The following is a 24,038-nucleotide window of genomic DNA, read 5'->3' as shown; positions in this document are numbered from 1 at the left end:
CCCACTGCATACCTCAATGTAAACACTAGTATCCCCACTGCATACCTCAATATAAACACTAGTAGCCCCACTGCATACCTCAATATAAACACTAGTAGCCCCACTGCATACCTCAATATAAACACTAGTAGCCCCACTGCATACCTCAATATAAACACTAGTAGCCCCACTGCATACCTCAATATAAACACTAGTAGCCCAGAGCATACCTCAATATACATTCTAGTAGTCCCAATATATACCTAAATATAAACACTAGTATCCCCACGGCATACCTCAATATAAACACGTGTAGCCCCACTGCATACCTCAATATAAATTCTAGTATTCCCAATACATACCTAAATATAAACACTAGTATCCCCACGGCATACCTCAATATAAACACTAGTAGTCCCACTGCATACCTCAATATAAACACTAGTAACCCTACTGCATACCTCAATATAAACACTAGCAGCCACAATGCATACCTCAATATAAACGCTAGTAGCCACAATGCATACCTCAATATAAACACTAGTAGCCCAGAGCATACCTCAATATACATTCTAGTAGTCCCAATATATACCTAAATATAAACACTAGTATCCCCACGGCATACCTCAATATAAACACGTGTAGCCCCACTGCATACCTCAATATAAATTCTAGTATTCCCAATACATACCTCAATATAAACACTAGTATCCCCACGGCATACCTCAATATAAACACTAGTAGTCCCACTGCATACCTCAATATAAACACTAGTAACCCTTCTGCATACCTCAATATAAACACTAGCAGCCACAATGCATACCTCAATATAAACGCTAGTAGCCACAATGCATACCTCAACACAAACACTAGTAGCCATACTGCATACCTCAATATAAAAACGAGTAGCCCCACTGCATACCTCAATATAAACACTATTATCCCCACTGCATACCTCAATATAAACACTGGTAGCCCACAGCATACCTCAATATAAATTCTAGTAGTCCCAATGCTTACTTCAATATAAACACTAGTAGCCCCACTGCATATCTCAATATAAACACTAGTAGCCCCACTGCATACCTCAATATAAACACTAGTAGCCCCACTGCATACCTCAATCTAAACACTATTATCCCCACTGCATACCTCAATATAAACACTAGTAGCCCACAGCATACCTCAATATAAATTCTAGTAGTCCCAATATATACCTAAATATAAACACTAGTATCCCCACGGCATACCTCAATATAAACACTAGTAGCCCCACTGCATACCTCAATATAAATTCTAGTATTCCCAATGCATACCTAAATATAAACACTAGTATCCCCACAGCATACCTCAATATAAACAAGTGTAGTCCCAATGCATACCTCAATATAAACACTAGTAGCCCCAATGCATACCTCAATATAAACACTAGTAGCCCCAAAGCATACCTCAATATAAACACTAGTAGTCCCACTGCATACCTCAATATAAACACTAGTAGTCCCACTGCATACCTCAATATAAACACTAGTAACCCTACTGCATACCTCAATATAAACACTAGTAGCCACAATGCATACCTCAACACAAACACTAGTAGCCATACTGCATACCTCAATATAAACACTAGTAGCCCCACTGCATACCTCAATATAAACACTAGTAGCCCCACTGCATACCTCAATATAAACTTTGGTAGTCCCACTGCATACCTCAATATAAAAACGAGTAGCCCCACTGCATACCTCAATATAAACACTATTATCCCCACTGCATACCTCAATATAAACACTGGTAGCCCACAGCATACCTCAATATAAATTCTAGTAGTCCTAATATATACCTAAATATAAACACTAGTATCCCCACGGCATACCTCAATATAAACACTAGTAGCCCCACTGCATACCTCAATATAAATTATAGTATTCCCAATGCATACCTAAATATAAACACTAGTATCCCCACAGCATACCTCAATATAAACAAGTGTAGTCCCAATGCATACCTCAATATAAACACTAGTAGCCCCACTGCATACCTCAATATAAACACTAGTAGCCCCACGGCATACCTCAATATAAACACTAGTAGCCCCACTGCATACCTCAATCTAAACACTATTATCCCCACAGCATACCTCAATATAAACAAGTGTAGTCCCAATGCATACCTCAATATGAACACTAGTAGTCCCACTGCATACCTCAATATAAACACTAGTAGCCCCACTGCATACCTCAATACAAACACTAGTAGCCCCACTGCAAACCTCAATATAAACACTAGTAGCCCAACCGCATACCTCAATATAAATTATAGTATTCCCAATGCATACCTAAATATAAACACTAGTAGCCCCACGGCATACCTCAATATAAACAAGTGTAGTCCCAATGCATACCTCAATATAAACACTAGTAGCCCCACTGCATACCTCAATATAAACACTAGTAGCCCCACTGGATACCTCAATCTAAACACTATTATCCCCACTGCATACCTCAATATAAACACTAGTAGCCCACAGCATACCTCAATATAAACAAGTGTAGTCTCAATGCATACCTCAATATGAACACTAGTAGTCCCACTGCATACCTCAATATAAACACTAGTAGCCCCACTGCATACCTCAATACAAACACTAGTAGCCCCACTGCAAACCTCAATATAAACACTAGTAGCCCAACCGCATACCTCAATATAAATTATAGTATTCCCAATGCATACCTAAATATAAACACTAGTAGCCCCACGGCATACCTCAATATAAACAAGTGTAGTCCCAATGCATACCTCAATATAAACACTAGTAGCCCCACTGCATACCTCAATATAAACACTAGTAGCCCCACTGGATACCTCAATCTAAACACTATTATCCCCACTGCATACCTCAATATAAACACTAGTAGCCCACAGCATACCTCAATATAAATTCTAGTAGTCCCAATATATACCTAAATATAAACACTAGTAGCCCCACTGCATACTTCAATATAAATTCTAGTAGTCCCAATATATACCTAAATATAAACACTAGTAGCCCCACTGAATACTTCAATATAAATTCTAGTAGTCCCAATATATACCTAAATATAAACACTAGTAGCTCTACTGCATACCTCTGTATAAACATGAATACCCCCACTGCATACCTCGGTATAAACACAAATACCCCCACTGCATACCTTGGTATAAACACTAGTAGCCCCACTGCATACCTTGGTATAAACATGCATACCAAGGTATAAACACGAATACCCCCACTGCATACCTCGGTATAAACACGAATACCTCCACTGCATACCTCGGTATAAACACGAATACCCCCACTGCATACCTCGGTATAAACACGAATACCCCCACTGCATACCTCTGTATAAACACGAATACCCACACTGCATACCTTGGTATAAACACTAGTAGCCCCACTGCATACCTCAATATAAAGACTAGTAGCACCACTGCATATCTGTTATTAGAGTCAGGATATATATATTATTCGAGTCAAGGATGTTATTATTACAGTCAAGGTTATTATTAGAGTCAGGATTGTTATTATTTGAGTCAGGGTTGTTATTATTATTTGTCATTATTAGAGTTAGAGTTGTTATTATTAGAGTCAAGGTTGTTATTATTTGTCATTATTAGAGTCAAGGTTATTTTTTGTCAGGGATGTTATTATTAGAGTCAGGGTTGTTGTTATTATTAGAGTCAAGGTCTTTCAGTTACGTTCACAGCCATCTTACCTGGCATGCCTTGGCTGTGATGTCAGAAGGGGTATCAGGGGAAAAGGCTGGTCGAAGTGCAGCTCCAACCTGGACATTAGAAATAAGGCACACATTTACTGTACAGTAAACAAAATACAGTCTGCTTATCACAACACAACCCTGGGCTGGATAGACTCACATTGGCCTGGTACTGCTCCAGAATCACATGGCCTGGGAACTCTGGTTCTGGAACTGAAGCAAACTTCTTAATGATGTCTTCCAGGGCCTGAAGACCTGCCATCCTTAACTGGTTGCTGTTGTCTGTAGCTGCCATGAAGGCCATTCGGATCAGATCAGAGAGATGGAGGACCAACAGATCACCTGAGGGAGGTAGTGGTGACAAAATAAAAAAATACTTCCTTAACCCTGTGCCCTAGTACATGATCCACCCTTAACCCTGTGGTCTAGTACATGATCCACCCTTAACCCTGTGGTCTAGTACATGATCCACCCTTAATCCTGTGGTCTAGTACATGATCCACCCTTAACCCTGTGGTCTAGTACATGATCCACCCTTAACCCTGTGGTCTAGTACATGATCCACCCTTAACCCTGTGGTCTAGTACATGATCCACCCTTAACCATGTGCCCTAGTACATGATCCACCCTTAACCCTGTAATAAGTATTCATTAAATGATGGATATCATGATTCAACAGCCTAAAAGATGCACCGGAAGTAACCAAATTAAACTATTGCTATTAGTTAGATATGGAATGGCTGTTGCTAGAGCTCTGAGATGATTCCACTCTTGATAGGCTAGGAGAGATTCCACAAAACTGTGATTGGCTGGGGGTGATTCCTGATTGGTTGTTGCTGTAGCTCCAGGGTGCTAGCTCTCTGACTCACAACTTTGACTTTGTGGAGTGATTCTGTTTTGGGGACAGCAGACTATATAAACAATAAACACCACCCTCATCGCTCTGTCAGAAAAAATTATCATTCGATCCTCCTCCTCCACCCTCTTCTCCATCAGCAACTCTTCTAACTGAACAGTCTGTCTTGTATTAACACACGGCAGCCGGGCAAACAGAGACCAATCGCTCAGGAGAGGACATTACAGCCTTTTGATTCAGCAAAATCAGTGGACTACTTATACCAAAGAAAGTTCACAACGAGTGTGTGTGTCTGTGTGTGTGGGTCTGTGTGTGGGTCTGTGGGTCTGTGTGTGTGTCTGTGTGTGTGTGTCTGTGTGTGTGTGTCTGTGTCTGTGTGTGTGTCTGTGTGTGTGGGTCTGTGTGTGTGGGTCTGTGTGTGTGTGTCTATGTGTGTGGGTCTGTGTGTGTGGGTCTGTGTGTGTGGGTCTGTGTGTGTGTCTGTGTGTGTGGGTCTGTGTGTGGGTCTGTGGGTCTGTGTGTGTGTCTGTGTGTGTGGGTCTGTGTGTGTGTCTGTGTGTCTGTGTGTGTGTGTCTGTGGGTCTGTGTGTGTGGGTCTGTGTGTGGGTCTGTGTGTGTGGGTCTGTGTGTGTGAGTCTGTGGGTCTGTGTGTGTGTCTGTGTGTGTGTCTGTGTACCTTTAGGGTTCTTGGCCTTGGCCAGGCGTGCTGCGGCCAGGTCAAAGTGCGTCCTGTCAGCGTTCTCACACAGCAGTATGATGCGACAGAGACAGTCAGCAGCGAACACCCGCGTCACCCACCGCGGCGCCACCGACGGCTTGGAGTTGTTATCCTCCCCCAGCGCCGTAAACATGATGTCATCGTCAATCTCATCCTGCTTCTCCGAGTCCTCGTCTTCTTTACCGAGGTCTACAGGGACAACAGCCCCACTTCCTCCAGCCTCTGAACATGAATGGAAGAAGGACTTCAGTGTCCCAGGGAATCATGTGCTTTACAACAGACAGGCAGACATACTAAGTCAAGACAAGGACAACAGCCATTTTAGAATAGTTCCTTTTGATCAGATAATAAAAAAGAGAATTATTCGGAATAATCCCTAAAACCATAGCTAGTGACTGTAGCAGCCAGGAAGGTATGAAGTATAAATTAACCCTGGAGCAATAAATGACTAAACAACTGTTCGTGTAGGGCTGACATTGCATGACCCAGCCGTGCTTTAGCTGAGCATAACATCTACATTAATCTATAATAATAATAATAATTCATTCCATTTGTAAAGAGCTTTTCATTATAGAGGAATTACCTTAAAGAGCATGAAAAAGAAAATATTAAATAAAGAAAATATCTATCAGATAAAAATGAAAAAGAATATATAGAGAATATATACATTAAACTATAATGATAATTCAGTAAATTAAAATTATAATACTTATTAATATGTAATAATATACAGTATATTTAATTAAAGGGAAGGGTAGGCCAACCGACAGAGGTGTGTCTTAAGGCCTGTCTTAAAGGTTTGTGCTATATATCAGAGATATTTGATTACAGTTCAAGTCCAGTTTCATATCAAACACCGTCACCAAACACCAAGGTTAAAACAATTTTCACAGACTGTGACCTGTGGTTGCAGCCAAGACATCCTTGCAGAGCTTCAACCAATGAGAGAGCTTGTCCACGGCAAGTGAGGAGAGCATGTGACCCAGCGTGTCGTGGATGTCATGGCAAAGCTTCCTGTCCGTTTCACGGTCCAGCATTCCAAACAGAACCCCCTCCAGACCTGTCTCTGTTATGTTGAGATCTGTTGAGAAGAGAGAGACCGGAAGATGACAGAGTTAGAAGAGTGAGTGAGGAAGACAAAGAGATGTAAGAGCGAAGGGAAAGTACAGCAAATGAAAGAGAATGAGAGGGAGAAAGAGTGAAGGGATAAAGGGAGAGAGAGGAGAGACAGAAGGGGGAGAGAGGAGAGACAAAGGGAGAGAGAGGAGAGATAAAGGGGGAGAGGGGAGAGATAAAGGGGGAGAGAGGAGAGAAAGGGAGAGAGAGGAGAGATAAAGGGGGAGAGATAAAGGGGGAGAGATAAAGGGGGAGAGAGGAGAGACAGAAGGGGGAAAGGGGAGAGACAGAAGGGGGAGTGGGGAGAGATAAAGGAGGAGAGAGGAGAGAGGAGAGACAGAAGGGGGAGAGAGGAGAGAAAAGGAGAGAGGAGAGATAAAGGGGGAGAGAGGAGAGATAAAGGGGGAGAGGGGAGAGAAAGGGAGAGAGAGGAGAGATAAAGGGGGAGAGATAAAGGGGGAGAGAGGAGAGACAGAAGGGGGAGAGACAGAAGGGGGAGTGGAGAGAGATAAAGGAGGAGAGAGGAGAGACAGAAGGGGGAGAGAGGAGAGAAAAGGAGAGAGAGGAGAGATAAAGGGGGAGAGGAGAGATAAAGGGGGAGAGGGGAGAGACAGAAGGGGGAGAGGGGAGAGACAGAAGGGGGAGAGGGGAGAGACAGAAGGGGGAGAGGGGAGAGATAAAGTAGGAGAGAGGAGAGACAGAAGGGGGAGAGAGGAGAGAAAAGGAGAGAGAAGAGATAAAGGGGGAGAGAGAGAGAATTTGGTCACACCTCAGCAATACATTGTCAAAAACATCTTTGTCACCTTTGTGAATCAGTGGGGGGCAGAATTGCAGGTACATTTTGCCAACTGACCTTGGAGATTAACTAAGGGTATTGCATTCAGTAGAACCTTAATAATCTCCCCATGATTATGTCATGCAGAAAATGAGGAAGAGATCAAAAAGGATATAGTTTGGGACTGCACCTGGGATTGTCTCTCTGCACCATGTATTTGCTAGCAATGATGCTAATGACATTTTCTGCTGGTAGAGGAAAACAGGAACGGCAATATACGTCCTCCATAGTGCCAGTGCCTGTGGAGGTGGAGTCTGCTGCTCGACTAGAGGTCAACATACTGATGAGGGTGGAGTCTGCTGCTCGACTAGAGGTTAACATACTGATGTGGGTGGAGTCTGCTGCTCGACTAGAGGTCAACATACTGATGTGGGTGGAGTCTGCTGCTCGACTAGAGGTCAACATACTGATGTGGGTGGAGTCTGCTGCTCGACTAGAGGTTAACATACTGATGTGGGTGGAGTCTGCTGCTCGACTAAAGGTCAACATACTGATGTAGGTGGAGTCTGCTGCTCGACTAAAGGTCAACATACTGATGTAGGTGGAGTCTGCTGCTCAACTAGAGGTCAACATACTGATGTGGGTGGAGTCTGCTGCTGGACTAGAGGTCAACATACTGATGTGGGTGGAGTCCAGGCTCATGGCGTATTCACAGACCTCGGCCGCCTCCCTCTGGACCAGCTGTCTCAAACAGGCCACAGATGCCCGGCGCAGTAGCAGGTGGGAGGAGCACAGGTGGACCTGCCAGGTTAACACACATTACCTACCAGAGGAGCCACAGACTCACTGCAAAAAGTAACACAGACACGCGGGCAGACAGACGGGCAGACACGTGGAAAGACACGCGGGCAGACAGACGGTCAGACACGTGGAAAGACACGCGGGCAGACAGACGGTCAGACACGTGGAAAGACACGCGGGCAGACAGACGGTCAGACACGCGGGCAGACAGACGGTCAGATAGGTGGTCAGACACGCGGGCAGACAGACGGTCAGACACACGGGCAGACAGACGGTCAGACACACGGGCAGAATGGCGGACAGACAGGTGTCCTTACACAGAGGCAGACAGACGGACAGACAGGTGTCCTTACACAGAGGCAGACAGACGGACAGACAGGTGTCCTTACACAGAGGCAGACAGACGGACAGACAGGTGTCCTTACACAAAGGCAGACAGACGGACAGACAGGTGTCCTTACACAGAGGCAGACAGACAGGTGTCCTTACACAGAGGCAGACAGACAGACGGTCTTACACAGAGGCAGACAGACAGGTGGTCTTACACAGAGGCAGACAGACAGGTGGTCTTACACAGAGGCAGGGCACCAGACTGGATAGGTTGACATGCCGTGGGGCGAACATGTGCAGCTGTTGGAGGCAGGATATAGCTGCCGCCTGAACCAGAGAATCACTGTGGTCCTGCATGATGGCACAGCCCACCAGACATGATGAACGGATGGTGGAGATGGTCGCTCCGTTACCTGTCAACCGCAGGAACAAGACAGACACATATTAGCAGAAAAAACGGATTCAAGACCAGATTCAACATCAGTCCCTCTCTGGAACCGGATCGACAATTGGAGTAAACTCACTGGAAACCTGGGTTGTTTCATGACATACTAACAGTGAAGTCACTGGAAACCAGGGTTGTATCAAGACATACTGACAGTGAAGTCACTGGAAACCAGGGTTGTATCAAGACATACTGACAGTGAAGTCACTGGAACAGATGTCAGACAGGGTTGTATATTGGAACAGATGTCAGACAGGGTTGTATATTGGAACAGATGTCAGACAGGGTTGTATATTGGAACAGATGTCAGACAGGGTTGTATATTGGAACAGATGTCAGACAGGGTTGTATATTGGAACAGATGTCAGACAGGGTTGTATATTGGAACAGATGTCAGACAGGGTTGTATATTGGAACAGATGTCAGACAGGGTTATATATTGGAACAGATGTCAGACAGGGTTGTATATTGGAACAGATGTCAGACAGGGTTGTATATTGGAACAGATGTCAGACAGGGTTGTATATTGGAACAGATGTCAGACAGGGTTGTATATTGGAACAGATGTCAGACAGGGTTGTATATTGGAACAGATGTCAGACAGGGTTATATATTGGAACAGATGTCAGACAGGGTTATATATTGGAACAGATGTCAGACAGGGTTGTCTTGCTGTGCACCAGTGCAGTGGTCCTCAAACCTCTCCTGGGGACCCCAGACATCTCACAATGTAACTGGAGCTCTAAACCAGTTCAATTGAAGTGCAAAAGGGCTTGATAATTAGTAAACATGTTGATTCAGGTGTGCTACCTCTGGAATACATCTTATACAAGGCGTGGGTCCCCCAGGAGAGGTTGGAGAACCACCCCTCTCTGGAGGACCGTTTTAGGGAGATTCTCCCTGTCTTTCCTTTTGCTGATAAAGGCCCCTGAGGGTGTGGAGCATTACCCTGCAGCTCGGGCCCCACGGTGGTGATCAGGGCCCCTAGGCATCGTCCCAGACACTGGTGAACCTCGGTGTGTGACGGGGGCACGGTCAGCAGCAGGGTCAGCACCAGAGACAGAGTGGGTTCAACGTAGCCTCGATACATGGGACCACTGGAGTCCACGATCAAGGCCAGTGAATGGAGCGCCCACGTCTGAGGAGACAAGAACAAGGATACCAGGCCCACAAGCCGTTTCAAACAATCACGTCTCTATGGAGACGAACAACCACGTCTCTATGGAGACGAACAACCACGTCTCTATGGAGACGAACAACCACATCTCTATGGAGACGAACAACCACATCTCTATGGAGACGAACAACCACATCTCTATGGAGACGAACAACCACATCTCTGTGGGGACGTTAGCACAATGCACTACGAATATATGATGCCATGTGTCTGGCCTAATACCAATACTTCATCCATTTCACAGAAGGATGCACTTTGTATTGGCTTAAGATTTTAAATCCTTGAAGGAGCTAAAGGGCCCACATTAACCCCCCCACCACTCACCTGCACCTCGTGGGAGGTTCCATCCTGTGCAAGGGCCAATAGGATGCTGACACTGGTCTTGAGGTGCTGCCCTGAGCCAATCCCCCCGACGTATCGATGCAGACAGCCCAGGGCCAGGGAGTGGCCTGTCCTGGAGACCACGTCACGAGCGGACTTCAGTCTGGAGGAAGAGGAGGGGCATTGGAACCTGGATAAAACACTCAGACTACTGAGAGATCCCAGGCATGAGAACCCGGTCCACACACCCTGATAGGACCTGTGGTTGTGACTGTCATAGATTAGGACTCCTTGAACAGACCCATGGACCACAGGGGAGGTTGGAACATACCATACAAGGGCTGTACAGTTTGGATAAGATATTGAATTGGGATTTCTTGGACAAATATTGGAATTACGGTAGATTCGCAATATTCAAACATGGGTATAAACAGTGTAAATAATCTCACTTAAAAATAGAGATCTTAGCCTACATAGTGTGCTACTAAACGTAATAAAATCAACTTAATCTTGTGTTTTTGAAACATTTTACCAAACTGTGAATTTGACGGTGCAGCCTGTGTCCAACCAATGAACTACTCATTTACTGTAATGGAATTACTATGTTTGTGCTGTTGCCATTGCTAGTTAGGCAGAACTTCTCAACACAAGGTATATCTTCTCCTAAATAAGTCATATTTGTGGGCACCGACATTAAGGCCGAAACATATAATAACCACGCTATTGTGTGTGGGACAATATCCACTCGCTAGCTTGTAGCAGACGACTTCGCTAGTAGTTGCAGTATTACCTCAAACTAACACTGCAAATCTATCAAGCATTTAAACAAAATTAGTCCACCGATTTAAATAATCTACAAAAAACCTACAGCACCCGCAAGAAAAACCATGATGGATGTACGATGTTCGCCCATTGCCTCGCATGAAGCGCATCTCATTCACCTTTTTTTTGGAGCTGAAAATCGTGTTGCACGTCAATATCGCAATTTCAATAATTCAATTAATCATGCATCCCACTACCATACAAGGGCATTAGGTACACCTTTCCAATTGGAGGATAATAGACTGTGTAATGGTTGGCTATAACCACTGCCTGCCTCCTATGTTCTGGTATAAAAGACTGTTAACTTCATAATTATTGGAAAACATGTAAGACCTATGGAAGATCAATTTCTTGGACTAAAGAAGGTTCTCCCTTTACTTTCGGTTTTTGATTATGGATGAAAAGTGTACAGAATTTGACACTACTTAATGAACACATCTGCTGTAAAAAAGCTTCAGAAACTGAGTCTGAAAGGACTAAAGGGGGACAGAGGAAGAGAAGAATATAAGAGAGAGAGAGTGAGAGAGTGTGTGTGTGTGTGTGTGTGTGTGTGAAATGCCTGTTTTTGTGTAAAGTAGTCCAGCTCTTTACACAACTGTGCAAAGAGCTGTCAGAGTGCTGACTTTGTGTAAAGAGCTGTCAGAGGGCTGACTTTGTGTAAAGAGCTGTCAGAGGGCTGACTTTGTGTAAAGAGCTGTCAGAGTGCTGACTTTGTTTAAAGAGCTGTCAGAGGGCTGACTTTGTGTAAAGAGCTGTCAGAGGGCTGACTTTGTGTAAAGAGCTGTCAGAGGGCTGACTTTGTGTAAAGAGCTGTCAGAGGGCTGACTTTGTGTAAAGAGCTGTCAGAGGGCTGACTTTGTGTAAAGAGCTGTCAGAGGGCTGACTTTGTGTAAAGAGCTGTCAGAGGGCTGACTTTGTGTAAAGAGCTGTCAGAGGGCTGACTTTGTGTAAAGAGCTGTCAGAGGGCTGACTTTGTGTAAAGAGCTGTCAGAGGGCTGACTTTGTGTAAAGAGCTGTCAGAGGGCTGACTTTGTGTAAAGAGCTGTCAGAGGGCTGACTTTGTGTAAAGAGCTGTCAGAGGGCTGACTTTGTGTAAAGAGCTGTCAGAGGGCTGACTTTGTGTAAAGAGCTGTCAGAGGGCTGACTTTGTGTAAAGAGCTGTCAGAGGGCTGACTTTGTGTAAAGAGCTGTCAGAGGGCGGACTTTGTGTAAAGAGCTGTCAGAGGGCGGACTTTGTGTAAAGAGCTGTCAGAGGGCGGACTTCATCTAGAGCTGTCAGGAGTGCTGCGTGGGCATACTTGTCGAAGCTGTACTGGGCCATGCGTGCGATGAAGGTGGCCTCTCCCACCACCTGAGCCATCCGCCCCAGGGCCTCGCCAGCAGCACAGCGGAGGATGGGGTTGGGGTTGTCCAGCGCCCCCATCACCAGGGCCAGGGCAGACTTACGCACCTCTTCAGGACCCAGAGTGGACTTGTTCTCCGCCAGACCCTTCAGGAGGAGAGGAGTGACAGAATCATTTAGAAAGACGTGTTATATGAAGCCACTCCAGCCAAACATAAGGTCTTACGTGGTCAGGGTTGATCTCACCTTGAGCGCGCTCAGTACAGCTGTGAAGATGTTGAGCTGGACAGCCTGCTGTCTGACTCCCTTGGCCTGTTTGATACACTCGGCAAAGTGGTCCAGCATCTGTAGTCTGACAGGATTAATTAATCTATCATTATCACAGAGTCATGAGGGATTCACACCATTACTATCATTATCACAGAGTCATGAGGGATACACACCATTACTATCATTATCACAGAGTCATGAGGGATTCACACCATTACTAACATTATCAATGAGTGTCATGAGGGATTCACACCATTACTATCATTATCACAGAGAGTCATGAGGGATTCACACCATTACTAACATTATCAATGAGTGTCATGAGGGATTCACACCATTACTATCATTATCACAGAGTGTCATGAGGGATTCATACCATTACAAACATTATCCCAGAGTCATGAGGGATTCACACCATTAATAACATTATCACTGTGTCATGAGGGATTCATACCATTACTAACATTATCACTGTGTCATGAGGGATTCATTCCATTACTAACATTATCACTGTGTCATGAGGGATTCATTCCATTACTAACATTATCTATCCACTATCCAAGGCAGTGTTGCCCCAGCCCTTCCTGTACCCCCAGAGTTCTGGTTTCTGGTTAGAGGTCATGGTTGGGATTTGAAGGATACATAAGGGTCAGGGTAAAGAGTGGTGTTTGGGTTAGGGGTCATCAGGTAAACTCACCTGTGTTTAAAGGACACGTGAGGGAACACCACTCCGAACAGAGCCACGGAGGCATCAATGACGGACACGCCGAGGGGGAGGGGTCCAGGCATGGCCTCGCCCACAGGTACTCTCAGGTAGATGGAGGAGGGGTCGTGTTCTAAAGCCCCGCTGCCGGAAGCACTGTTGGGCTGCAACTAGGACGACAAACAACAACAACAACGACGACAGCATTTGTGGATGGATGGAAACAATAGTATATAAATAGCACTAGCACCATGCATTACAACAATGACAATGCTACACGTTTCTTTCAGTTATTTTTCAAGTATTTAATGTTATCCGTTTCCATGGGGGCGCGTACCTGGTCCTCAATGGACTTATGGTCCGTCTCCTGCAGCCAGGAGCCCATGAGAACACTGTCGTCATAGTGACAGAGGGAGCGTAGCAGCGAGGTGGTGGTGTTGGCGGAGTTGTCTGTCAGAGTGAACTCCGTTACCAGCTCCCTCAGCAGGGCATTGAAACTACCTACAGAAAAGACAGAACGAGATTATAGAGCAGTTCCCCAGTCGAGGTCCAGAAAGTAGGGCCCATCCGGGTCACTGGGGGAGTTCACCTTCGTATGTCTTGGGAGGTAACAAGGCCAGGATGTCGTACAGGCGTAGTCGGACCATTGCAGCACTGGCCTTCAGGTGGGAACCATGAACCTTGATGATCGAGGGGACACTGAGGAGAACACATCAGACAACAACCATGAGGTCAGGAGAGCCGGTCATCCAACCGGACATATTCACTGAAACGTCACGGTCATGACACACTAGTCAAACAACCGGTCATACTCACTGGAACGTCACGGTCATGACACACTAGTCAAACAACCGGTCATACTCACTGGAACGTCACAGTCATGACACACTGGTCAACCAACCGGTCATACTCACTGGGACATCATGGTCATACTCACTGGGACATCATGGTCATGACACAACGCTTAACCAACCGGTCATACTCACTGGGACATCATGGTCATACTCACTGGGACATCATGGTCATGACACAACGCTTAACCAACCGGTCATACTCACTGGGACATCATGGTCATACTCACTGGGACATCATGGTCATGACACAACGCTTAACCAACCGGTCATACTCACTGGGACATCATGGTCATACTCACTGGGACATCATGGTCATGACACAACGCTTAACCAACCGGTCATACTCACTGGGACATCATGGTCATGACACAACGCTTAACCAACCGGTCATACTCACTGGGACATCATGGTCATACTCACTGGGACATCATGGTCATACTCACTGGGACATCATGGTCATGGCACATTCTATAGGCGTCATCAGTCTGCGGATTACGTCCTCTGTCAGCAGTTCAGGACAGTGGGCCACGAAGCTACGCATGGCTGGAGAAAAGACAACACACACCGCCACATGACAATGTCAGACATTCAGTCATTCAGCTAGCCAGCCAGCCAACCAGTCAGCCAGCCAGCCAACCAGCCAGTCAACCAGCCAACCAGCCAGTCAGTCATTCAACCAGTCAGTCAGCCAACCAGTCAGTCAGCCAGCCAACCAGTCAGTCAGCCAGCCAACCAGTCAGTCAGTCAGCCAACCAGTCAGTCAGCCAGCCAACCAGCCAGTCAGTCAACCAGCCAGCCAGTCAGTCAGTCAGTCTGTCCATCTCCACTCACCACACAGGGCTCCAGCACGGCCCTCCAGGGTGACCTGCCAGGTGAAGCTGTCACCCCTAGCCTTCTCTGCCTCCATCTCCTTCTGGGAGCGCGGGAACACGTTCCTCCACAGCAGCAGCATCTTGGGCAGGTGGTAGCGGACCAGAGAGGGTCCTGGACACAATCAATCAATCAAATGTATTTATAAAGCCCTTTTTACAACAGCAGTTGTCACAAAGTGCTTTACAGACACCCCCGGCCTTAAACCCCAAGGAGCAAACAACAGTAGTGTTGGATTTCAGTGGATAGGAAAAACTCCCTAAGAAGGCCGAATTTTAGGAAGAAACCTAGAGAGGACCCAGGCTCAGAGGGGTGACCAGTCCTCTTCTGGCTGTGCCGGGTGAGATATTAAGAGTCCAATTAGAATAATTTATACATTTCCAGAGTCTATTTGATTTTAGACTTGGTCAAAAGTATGACCAGGTGGACAAGGACAGGGACAGCAACGGGCCCCCCAAACCAGGTACTCCGCAGGTGTGGACCAGGACCTCATGTCCTCCTAAAATGTAAAACTAGTTATATGTAAATGTTTTAAATGTAAAACACAGAGTAATAACAGGAGGAGATGTTACTATAGCGGATGTGGTGGTGGTGGAGGCACCAGTAGCAGTAAGTTTCTGGTCACCCCCCCACCCCCCCCCCACCCCACCTCTAAGGGGTTAGAGGTAGGAGCCTAACTCACCCAAGGTCATCAGAGCCCCCAGCAGAAGCCACCCTGCCTGAGTTCTTTGTAGAGACAGACGGCTGTTCTGGGCTGCAGTACGAAGCAGGTCCTCGGCGATACTCACAACCAGCTAGACATAGAGACCCAGATATTACTGTCTGACAACCAGCTAGACATAGAGACCCAGATATTACTGTCTGACAACCAGCTAGACATAGAAACCCAGATATTACTGTCTGACAACCAGCAAGACATAGAGACCCAGATATTACTGTCTGACAACCAGCAAGACATAGAGACCCAGATATTACTGTCTGACAACCAGCAAGACATAGAGACCCAGATATTACTGTCTGACAACCAGCAAGACATAGAGACCCAGATATTACTGTCTGACAACCAGCAAGACATAGAGACCCAGATATTACTGTCTGACAACCAGCAAGACATAGAGACCCAGATATTACTGTCTGACAACTAGCAAGACATAGAAACCCAGATATTACTGTCTGACAACCAGCAAGACATAGAGACCCAGATATTACTGTCTGACAACCAGCAAGACATAGAGACCCAGATATTACAGTCTCACAACCAGCGAAACATAGATATTACTGCCTCACAACCAGCGAGACAAAGAGACACATATTACGGCCTCACAACCAGCTATACATAGAGACACAAATATTACTGTCTCACAACCAGCTATAGAGACATAGATATTACTGCCTCACAACCAGCGAGACAAAGAGAAACAAATATTACTGTCTTACTACCAGCTAGATATAGAGACATAGATGTTACTGTCTTACTACCAGCTAGAATAGAGACATAGATGTTACTGTCTTACTACCAGCTAGAATAGAGACATAGATGTTACGGTCTTACTACCAGCTAGAATAGAGACATAGATGTTACTGTCTTACTACCAGCTAGAATAGAGACATAGATGTTACTGTCTTACTAAACACGTTACTGTGTCATCACCACCATGTCCATCCATCGTCAAGGCAGTGAAATAGGACATGCAGAACAGAACACACCTTTCCCTTGGACTGGGGTACCCCCAGGGGGCACTGGTGGACGCCCCCCAGCAGAGCAGCCATGGCAAAGCTGTACCCACTGACTGCCTCTGGACTGCTCTTCAGGTTGTTAATGCGCTCTGCACAGCGCTCCAGCAGCGGAGTCAGCTGATAGGGCAGTGCCACGGCAACGCAGCGTAAACACCAGGCTGCCGCCAGACGGGCTGCCATGCTGGGGTGGAGCAGCACAGAGGAGACCGTCTCTAACAGGCCTGACGAGGAAAGAGATATAACCATATAACATATTATTACAGAGGAGACCCTCTCTAACAGGCCTGACGAGGAAAGAGATATAACCATATAACATATTATTATAGAGGAGACCGTCTCTAACAGGCCTGACGAGGAAAGAGATATAACCATATAACATATTATTACAGAGGAGACCGTCTCTAACAGGCCTGACGAGGAAAGAGATATAACCATATAACATATTATTACAGAGGAGACCCTTTCTAACAGGCCTGACGAGGAAAGAGATATAACCATATAACATATTATTACAGAGGAGACCCTCTCTAACAGGCCTGACGAGGAAAGAGATATAACCATATAACATATTATTACAGAGGAGACCGTCTCTAACAGGCCTGACGAGGAAAGAGATATAACCATATAACATATTATTACAGAGGAGACCGTCTCTAACAGGCCTGACGAGGAAAGAGATATAACCATATAACATATTATTACAGAGGAGACCCTTTCTAACAGGCCTGACGAGGAAAGAGATATAACCATATAACATATTATTACAGAGGAGACCCTCTCTAACAGGCCTGACGAGGAAAGAGATATAACCATATAACATATTATTACAGAGGAGACCGTCTCTAACAGGCCTGACGAGGAAAGAGATATAACCATATAACATATTATTACAGAGGAGACCCTCTCTAACAGGCCTGACGAGGAAAGAGATATAACCATATAACATATTATTACAGAGGAGACCCTCTCTAACAGGCCTGACGAGGAAAGAGATATAACCATATAACATATTATTACAGAGGAGACCGTCTCTAACAGGCCTGACGAGGAAAGAGATATAACCATATAACATATTATTACAGAGGAGACCGTCTCTAACAGGCCTGACGAGGAAAGAGATATAACCATATAACATATTATTACAGAGGAGACCGTCTCTAACAGGCCTGACGAGGAAAGAGATATAACCATATAACATATTATTACAGAGGAGACCGTCTCTAACAGGCCTGACGAGGAAAGAGATATAACATACTACGAGACCTTCTCCAACAGGCCTGAAGAGGCAATAGATATAACATTATATTACAGAAGACAATGTCTCCAGCAGGCCTGAAGAGGCAATAGATATAACTACATAACATACATACACTATGAGTGTCATCCAAATAGAGGGCTCCTGTATGAGTGTCTCACCAATGGACGGCTCCTGTATGAGGGGTGAAGCTGTAGCACTGAGGCTCTGAACCAGGCTGCCCAACTCTTTCAGGGCACAGACCATCACATGCTGAGTGGCTGAGACATCAGCCGTCCCCGCTTTGTTCTCACCGCTGGTATCATTCACAACTGCCTCTGGGGGTTGAGGAGGTGGAGAGGGAACGAGAGGGGTGATGGGAGTGGGTGTGTCAGGAGGTGGAGGGGGGCGAAAGTGGTTTTGAACACATTTTGCAAAAGACCTGTTGTATAATGGCTTGATGTTAACTAACACATGCAAGGTTACCATGCTTTAACAGTACAGAACATGAGCATCATCAAATCAGCATCAGCTGTGGGAGTTCATCATCACCAACATTTCTAATGAACAAACGTTCCTTATGGCATCAAATAGAATATTTGTTTCTGACAACTAAAGATTGGCAGGACCTCCGGATTGAGGAAGTGTATGCGTTCAAAATGATCGTTTTTATACTCCGTTTTTCAGTAGAGTTGCCATACAATCACACAGGAAATTAATTCAGTGATGAATTAAAACCCTCATAGCTTGGTAGAAAGAGTTTCTATTTAACAGTCTGAACTAAGAGCAGACCCCAAAGGTAGCAGCTGGATCCCAGAGTCTCACCATACGGGATATAGATGATTTATACAGGAGGTTTCAGAGGGAATCACAGAGTAAGCAACTGCAGATGTTATTTGGTAGGAATGATTGTGAAAACTATCTGACAGACTAGGAGGTGTGTGAGGATGGAAGGGGTGGGTAGCTCTAAGACAGCCCCTACAGGCGTGAAAGGGGATGGGAGATATTGCCAATTAAACAAATGAAAAATGAGGTTGGGCTTTTACATCAAAGAAAATAGTTGATTTAGTAAAATGTCCTGCAGGACACGGAAAGGCTTGCTGAGTGAGTGTGCGAGTCAGCAGGTTAATTTTCAAGCAAAGCTTTTCCAGGTTATTTTTTAAATAGGCATCTTCAGCCATCTTCCTCAGCAGCATGTTTAGTTTGGCTTGGTTGACCAGTCTGTAGTAGCTTCACCTCCTCTATGGGCACATTGTAGGAGGAAGGAGAGGGACTAAATCAGCCAATAGAAAGCCGGGGATCAATCAGCCAATAGAAAGCTTGGGATGATTAAGTGGCATTTATATGGCTGGATGTTTCTAGAGTGGTCAGATGTTAGTCTCAGCTGGGGAAACAGGGTCCCTCCCAAACAGCCCCTATTCCCTATCTGATGCACTACTGTAGGAGGGAGAAGTGCACTATGTAGACAACAGGATGCCATTAGGAGCCCATGAAGGTGAGTGTGATGCAGGAAAAGGGAAATACCAGCAGAACTGTGCCTCCGGGCAGAAGAAAGAGCTGAGATGAGAGAAAGAAGAGAAACAGAACAACGGACAGAGTAAGTATGCAGAGAAGAGGGCTGGGTTAGAAAAGTATGATGAGCTGAGCATGAGGAAGCCAGAGCGAGCACGAAGCCCAGCACAACACCAGCACGAAGCCTAGCACGACACCAGCAAACCCACTACAAAATTAAAATAAATTTAAAAAAGACGTGGCTTGTGGTCAAATCCTAACTTCCACTTCACTTAGTCATGACCCCCTAATGTCAGTGGGCGATACAACTGGAGTGAAGGTTAGGGTTGTACCCCAGTCATGAAAATCAACAGGAACTCTCATGAAATAATTAAGATGAAAAGGAGACAATAAGGGTAATGTGTACTTACTCTGCAACGCTCTGAACCGTGATATTTCCCCCCCATCTATCTCCTTACCCACAGCCCTCATCTGTTTACTGAGGGCCAGGCAGATGTCTTTCCCAGCAGCCATCTGGGCCTTCTCCCCCAGCAGGCCCCCCAGGGTGGAGCGCAGCATGAAGGACACACAGCGACGGGAGTACACCTGGACACACACACCTGTTAGGGACGTGGTCTTCACAAGGAGAAACATTGTTGCATCCATGGATTCCACCTTGCTTCTTTCTCCAGTTTATTGGGGGAGAAAGAGTTCGGCCCAGAATGTCTACTCACCGCCTCCACGTGTGTCTGCGTGGCCCGTGGGTGTCCGACCAGGTCCAGGACATGAGACAGGAAGGTGGCAAAGTTTCGCTCCAGCCACTGGCCACCCAGCGTGGTGACGAACACTACATACGCCTGTCAGAGAGAAAGAGATCATTACTAGCAATGGTTATGATAATAAGAATATGCATCCATCCATCCATCTTCTTCCGCTTATCCGGGGCCGGGTCGCGGGGGCAGCAGTCTAAGCAGGGATGCCCAGACATCCCTCTCCCCAGACACTTCCTCTAGCTCTTCCGGGGGGACACCGAGGCGTTCCCAGGCCAGCCGGGAGACATAGTCCCTCCAGCGTGTCCTAGGTCTTCCCCGGGGTCTCCTCCCAGTGGGACGGGACCGGAACACCTTCCCAGGAAGGCGTTCCGGAGGCATCCGAAACAGATGCCCAAGCCACCTCAGCTGACCCCTCTCGATGTGGAGGAGTAGCGGCTCTACTCTGAGCTCCTCCCGGGTGACCGAGCTTCTCACCCTATCTCTAAGGGATTGCCCGGCCACCCTGCGGAGAAAGCTCATTTCGGCCGCCTGTATCCGGGATCTTGTCCTTTCGGTCATGACCCAAAGCTCATGACCATAGGTGAGAGTAGGAACGTAGATTGACTGGTAAATCGAGAGCTTCGCCTTGCGGCTCAGCTCTTTCTTCACCACGACAGACCGATACATCGACTGCATTACTGCAGAAGCTGCACCAATCCGTCTGTCAATCTCCCGTTCCATCCTTCCCTCACTCGTGAACAAGACCCCTAGATACTTAAACTCCTCCACTTGAGGCAGGCACTCTCCACCAACCTGAAGTGGGCAAGCCACCCTTTTCCGACTGAGGACCATGGCCTCGGATTTGGAGGTACTGATTCTCATCCCCACCCCTTCACACTTGACTGCAAACCGTCCCAGCGCATGCTGAAGGTCCTGGTTAGAAGGGGCCAACACAACATCATCTGCAAAAGCAGAGACGAAATCGTGTGGTCCCCAAACCTGACACCCTCCGGCCCCTGGCTGCGCCTAGAAATTCTGTCCATAAAAATTACGAACAGAACCGGTGACAAAGGGCAGCCCTGCCGGAGTCCAACATGCACTGTGAACAAGTCTGACTTACTGCCGGCAATGCGGACCAAGCTCCTGCTTCGGTTGTACAGGGACCTGACAGCCCTTAGCAAAGGACCCAGGACCCCATATTCCCCAAGCACCCTCCACAAGATGCCGCGAGGGACACAGTCGAATGCCTTCTCCAAATCCACAAAACACATGTGGATTGGTTGGGCAAACTCCCATGAACCCTCCAACACCCCGTAGAGGGTATAGAGCTGGTCCAGTGTTCCACGGCCCGGACGAAAACCACACTGTTCCTCCTGAAATCTCGGATTCAGGAGGAATAAGAATATGAATAATCATAATAACTACAAGCAATGGTTATAATAATAATAAAATGAATAATCATAATAACTACTAGCAATGGTTATAATAAAAATAATATTAATAATCATAACAACTACTAGCAATGGTTATAATAATAATAATATGAATAATCATAACAACTACTAGCAATGGTTATAATAATAATAATCTGAATAATCTGAATAACTACTAGCAATGGTTATAATAATATTAATAATCTGAATAATCATAATAACTACTAGCAATGGTTATAATAATAATCTGAATAATCATAACTACTAGCAATGGTTATAATAATAATAATATGAATAATCATAATAACTACTAGCAATGGTTAAAACATTACTAATTACTATCAATGGTTAAAACACTACAAATTACAATCAATGGTTATAACACTACTAATTACTATCAATGGTTATAACAACTACATTTCAATCAATGGTTATAACACTACTAATTGCTATCAATGGTTATAACACTAGTAAACTCTGAGCTTCCATGCGTAGTGTCATAGAAGCAGTTACAGTGTGCAGCATCAAATCCCAGAACCAACAAGGGGAACATCTGATGTTCTTTTCTTGAGCTAGACAGTTAGCATCAACTTTTCAGTTACTGGTCAGATGCTCTAAACACTAGGCTATCAGTTTGACGGAGTGCAATGTAGATCGCCAATTTTGTCATCACTATCCACGGAGCCCCATCTCTTACCTGCGTCACTCCTACTCGCACCTCCCTGCTGACCGAACCTCCCCCCTTTAGCATCTCCCCTCCGCTCTTCAGGAAGCCAGACCCTCCTCTCAGGAACCCGGTGGCCATTAGTTCCAGCACCTCCTCCAGCGTGGCTCGCTTCACATTCTGACGCATGACTACAAGGTCAGAGGTCACAAGAAGGTCAGGGGGAAAAGGGAAATCATAGATGGAGGTATCAAGGTCAAAGTAAGCGAAATGGAGAGTACCACTAACAGGGATAGCCCTGAAAGATATCATATCCCTGACTGACAAGGAAACCTAGTCAGAGATCCCTTTTCCCCTGAACTGACCTGCAGCTTGCTTGGGTATCAGGGCGGTGGCCATGACAGTCCCCAACAGTTTAGAAACAGCTACTCTCACACCATAGTTAGAGCCCTCCAGGGCCTTGAAGCACAAAGTAGCTACGTTCTCCAGTTCCGTGGTCCACATGAACACAGCTTCATTCTGTAGCTCCAGCAGACACTGGACAGGAAGAGAGAACAGGGTTAGTACCACTAGAATGCTAGCTCTCCTGTGATGACATAGGAAGACTGATGTAGGCATGTCGTCACAGCGTCCCGTGTGGAATCACACATGCTCACATTATAGTGGAGGATTCTTGTTACTGACCTTAGCCACGGCACAGCGAACAGCCATGGAGCGGTCAGTCAGGAGGGAGCGGGCGTTCTTATAGATGTCTCTGTGGCAAGAAGCTGCTGCTCCTCCCAGACCATTTAACACCTTCTGGAGACTGAGGAGAATCTCACTGCGACCCTGAGACTGGATGGAGAGATAAGGGATGTGCTCATCTTGACTCTATAGACAGTCTAACAGGTACCTGCACAGGTAAAACACAACCTGTCCAGAGCACAGGCCGCTTTCCTTTCGGGCTTGACAGGTATGTGTCATCCATCTTAACGCGCATAACTCATTCTGACGGGCGTGCGTCATCCATCTTAACGCGCATGCATCTTCCGTGTTTATTACACACATCACTCACATCGTTCGTCCATGTCAGTCAACAACTCCGCCCATTCATTTCAGTCCCAGCACGTCTCTGGAAAGGTCTGTAGACGGTACGGAGTCTAACCCACCACCAGGGATAATGTAGGCGGTCTACCCACCACCAGGGAGAATGTAGGCGGTTTACCCACCACCAGAGATAATGCAATCTAGGTTAACCCAGAACTTATGTAATTGGTGAAAACTTAAATAATCTGAACATTAGTACACAACATCGACACACTAATACAAGTACAACATATTTACATCCTAAGATGTATCAAACAAGTTCACAGTCATGAATATTACAGTGTTATAGGTACTGCAGAGAGCCACACCTCTGCACTCTTCAGTGCCTTCAGCATGTTGTTGATGGTGTCAGGGAAGGAGCTCCCCAACATCCGGCCCATTCTCTCATAGAAGGCCCCGACACAGGCCACTGCAGCTCTGGAACACAGGAACAACGGGGTGGTAGATCAGGGTGTGGGTAATGGGGTATAACCGGGTGGAGTGCCCGGGCGGACAGTAATGTTGTGG

General features: G+C 46.1%; 1 protein-coding gene across 8 annotated transcripts in view; it reads right to left on the bottom strand.

The window, feature by feature from the left end:
• Positions 1 to 24,038, bottom strand: part of heatr5b (HEAT repeat containing 5B) — a 33,144-nt gene that overhangs the window by 7,690 nt on the left and 1,416 nt on the right. For 2 of the 8 annotated variants that reach the window (XM_034292526.1, XM_034292527.1), the window contains exons 4-28: positions 23,840 to 23,948; positions 23,130 to 23,279; positions 22,811 to 22,982; positions 22,479 to 22,636; positions 20,331 to 20,453; positions 20,028 to 20,202; positions 19,630 to 19,662; positions 18,288 to 18,443; positions 16,842 to 17,092; positions 15,817 to 15,928; positions 15,096 to 15,248; positions 14,708 to 14,807; positions 14,000 to 14,109; positions 13,748 to 13,911; positions 13,405 to 13,580; positions 12,684 to 12,789; positions 12,394 to 12,584; positions 10,277 to 10,436; positions 9,724 to 9,913; positions 8,574 to 8,743; positions 7,835 to 8,000; positions 6,204 to 6,389; positions 5,267 to 5,530; positions 3,895 to 4,076; positions 3,735 to 3,803 (exon numbers count right to left, since the gene is read on the bottom strand). In XM_034292526.1, the coding sequence (XP_034148417.1) occupies positions 3,735 to 3,803; positions 3,895 to 4,076; positions 5,267 to 5,530; positions 6,204 to 6,389; positions 7,835 to 8,000; positions 8,574 to 8,743; positions 9,724 to 9,913; positions 10,277 to 10,436; positions 12,394 to 12,584; positions 12,684 to 12,789; positions 13,405 to 13,580; positions 13,748 to 13,911; positions 14,000 to 14,109; positions 14,708 to 14,807; positions 15,096 to 15,248; positions 15,817 to 15,928; positions 16,842 to 17,092; positions 18,288 to 18,443; positions 19,630 to 19,662; positions 20,028 to 20,202; positions 20,331 to 20,453; positions 22,479 to 22,636; positions 22,811 to 22,982; positions 23,130 to 23,279; positions 23,840 to 23,948 (3,826 nt within the window). The remainder of the gene's footprint in view (positions 1 to 3,734; positions 3,804 to 3,894; positions 4,077 to 5,266; positions 5,531 to 6,203; positions 6,390 to 7,834; positions 8,001 to 8,573; positions 8,744 to 9,723; positions 9,914 to 10,276; positions 10,437 to 12,393; positions 12,585 to 12,683; positions 12,790 to 13,404; positions 13,581 to 13,747; positions 13,912 to 13,999; positions 14,110 to 14,707; positions 14,808 to 15,095; positions 15,249 to 15,816; positions 15,929 to 16,841; positions 17,093 to 18,287; positions 18,444 to 19,629; positions 19,663 to 20,027; positions 20,203 to 20,330; positions 20,454 to 22,478; positions 22,637 to 22,810; positions 22,983 to 23,129; positions 23,280 to 23,839; positions 23,949 to 24,038) is intronic. The other 6 variants (XM_034292528.1, XM_034292530.1, XM_034292531.1 and 3 more) reach the window with 6 other exon arrangements.

The sequence above is a fragment of the Esox lucius genome, chromosome 5 (assembly GCF_011004845.1).
Source record: "Esox lucius isolate fEsoLuc1 chromosome 5, fEsoLuc1.pri, whole genome shotgun sequence".
Classification (NCBI taxonomy): domain Eukaryota; kingdom Metazoa; phylum Chordata; class Actinopteri; order Esociformes; family Esocidae; genus Esox; species Esox lucius.
This window is presented reverse-complemented; position numbering and strand designations above follow the sequence as displayed.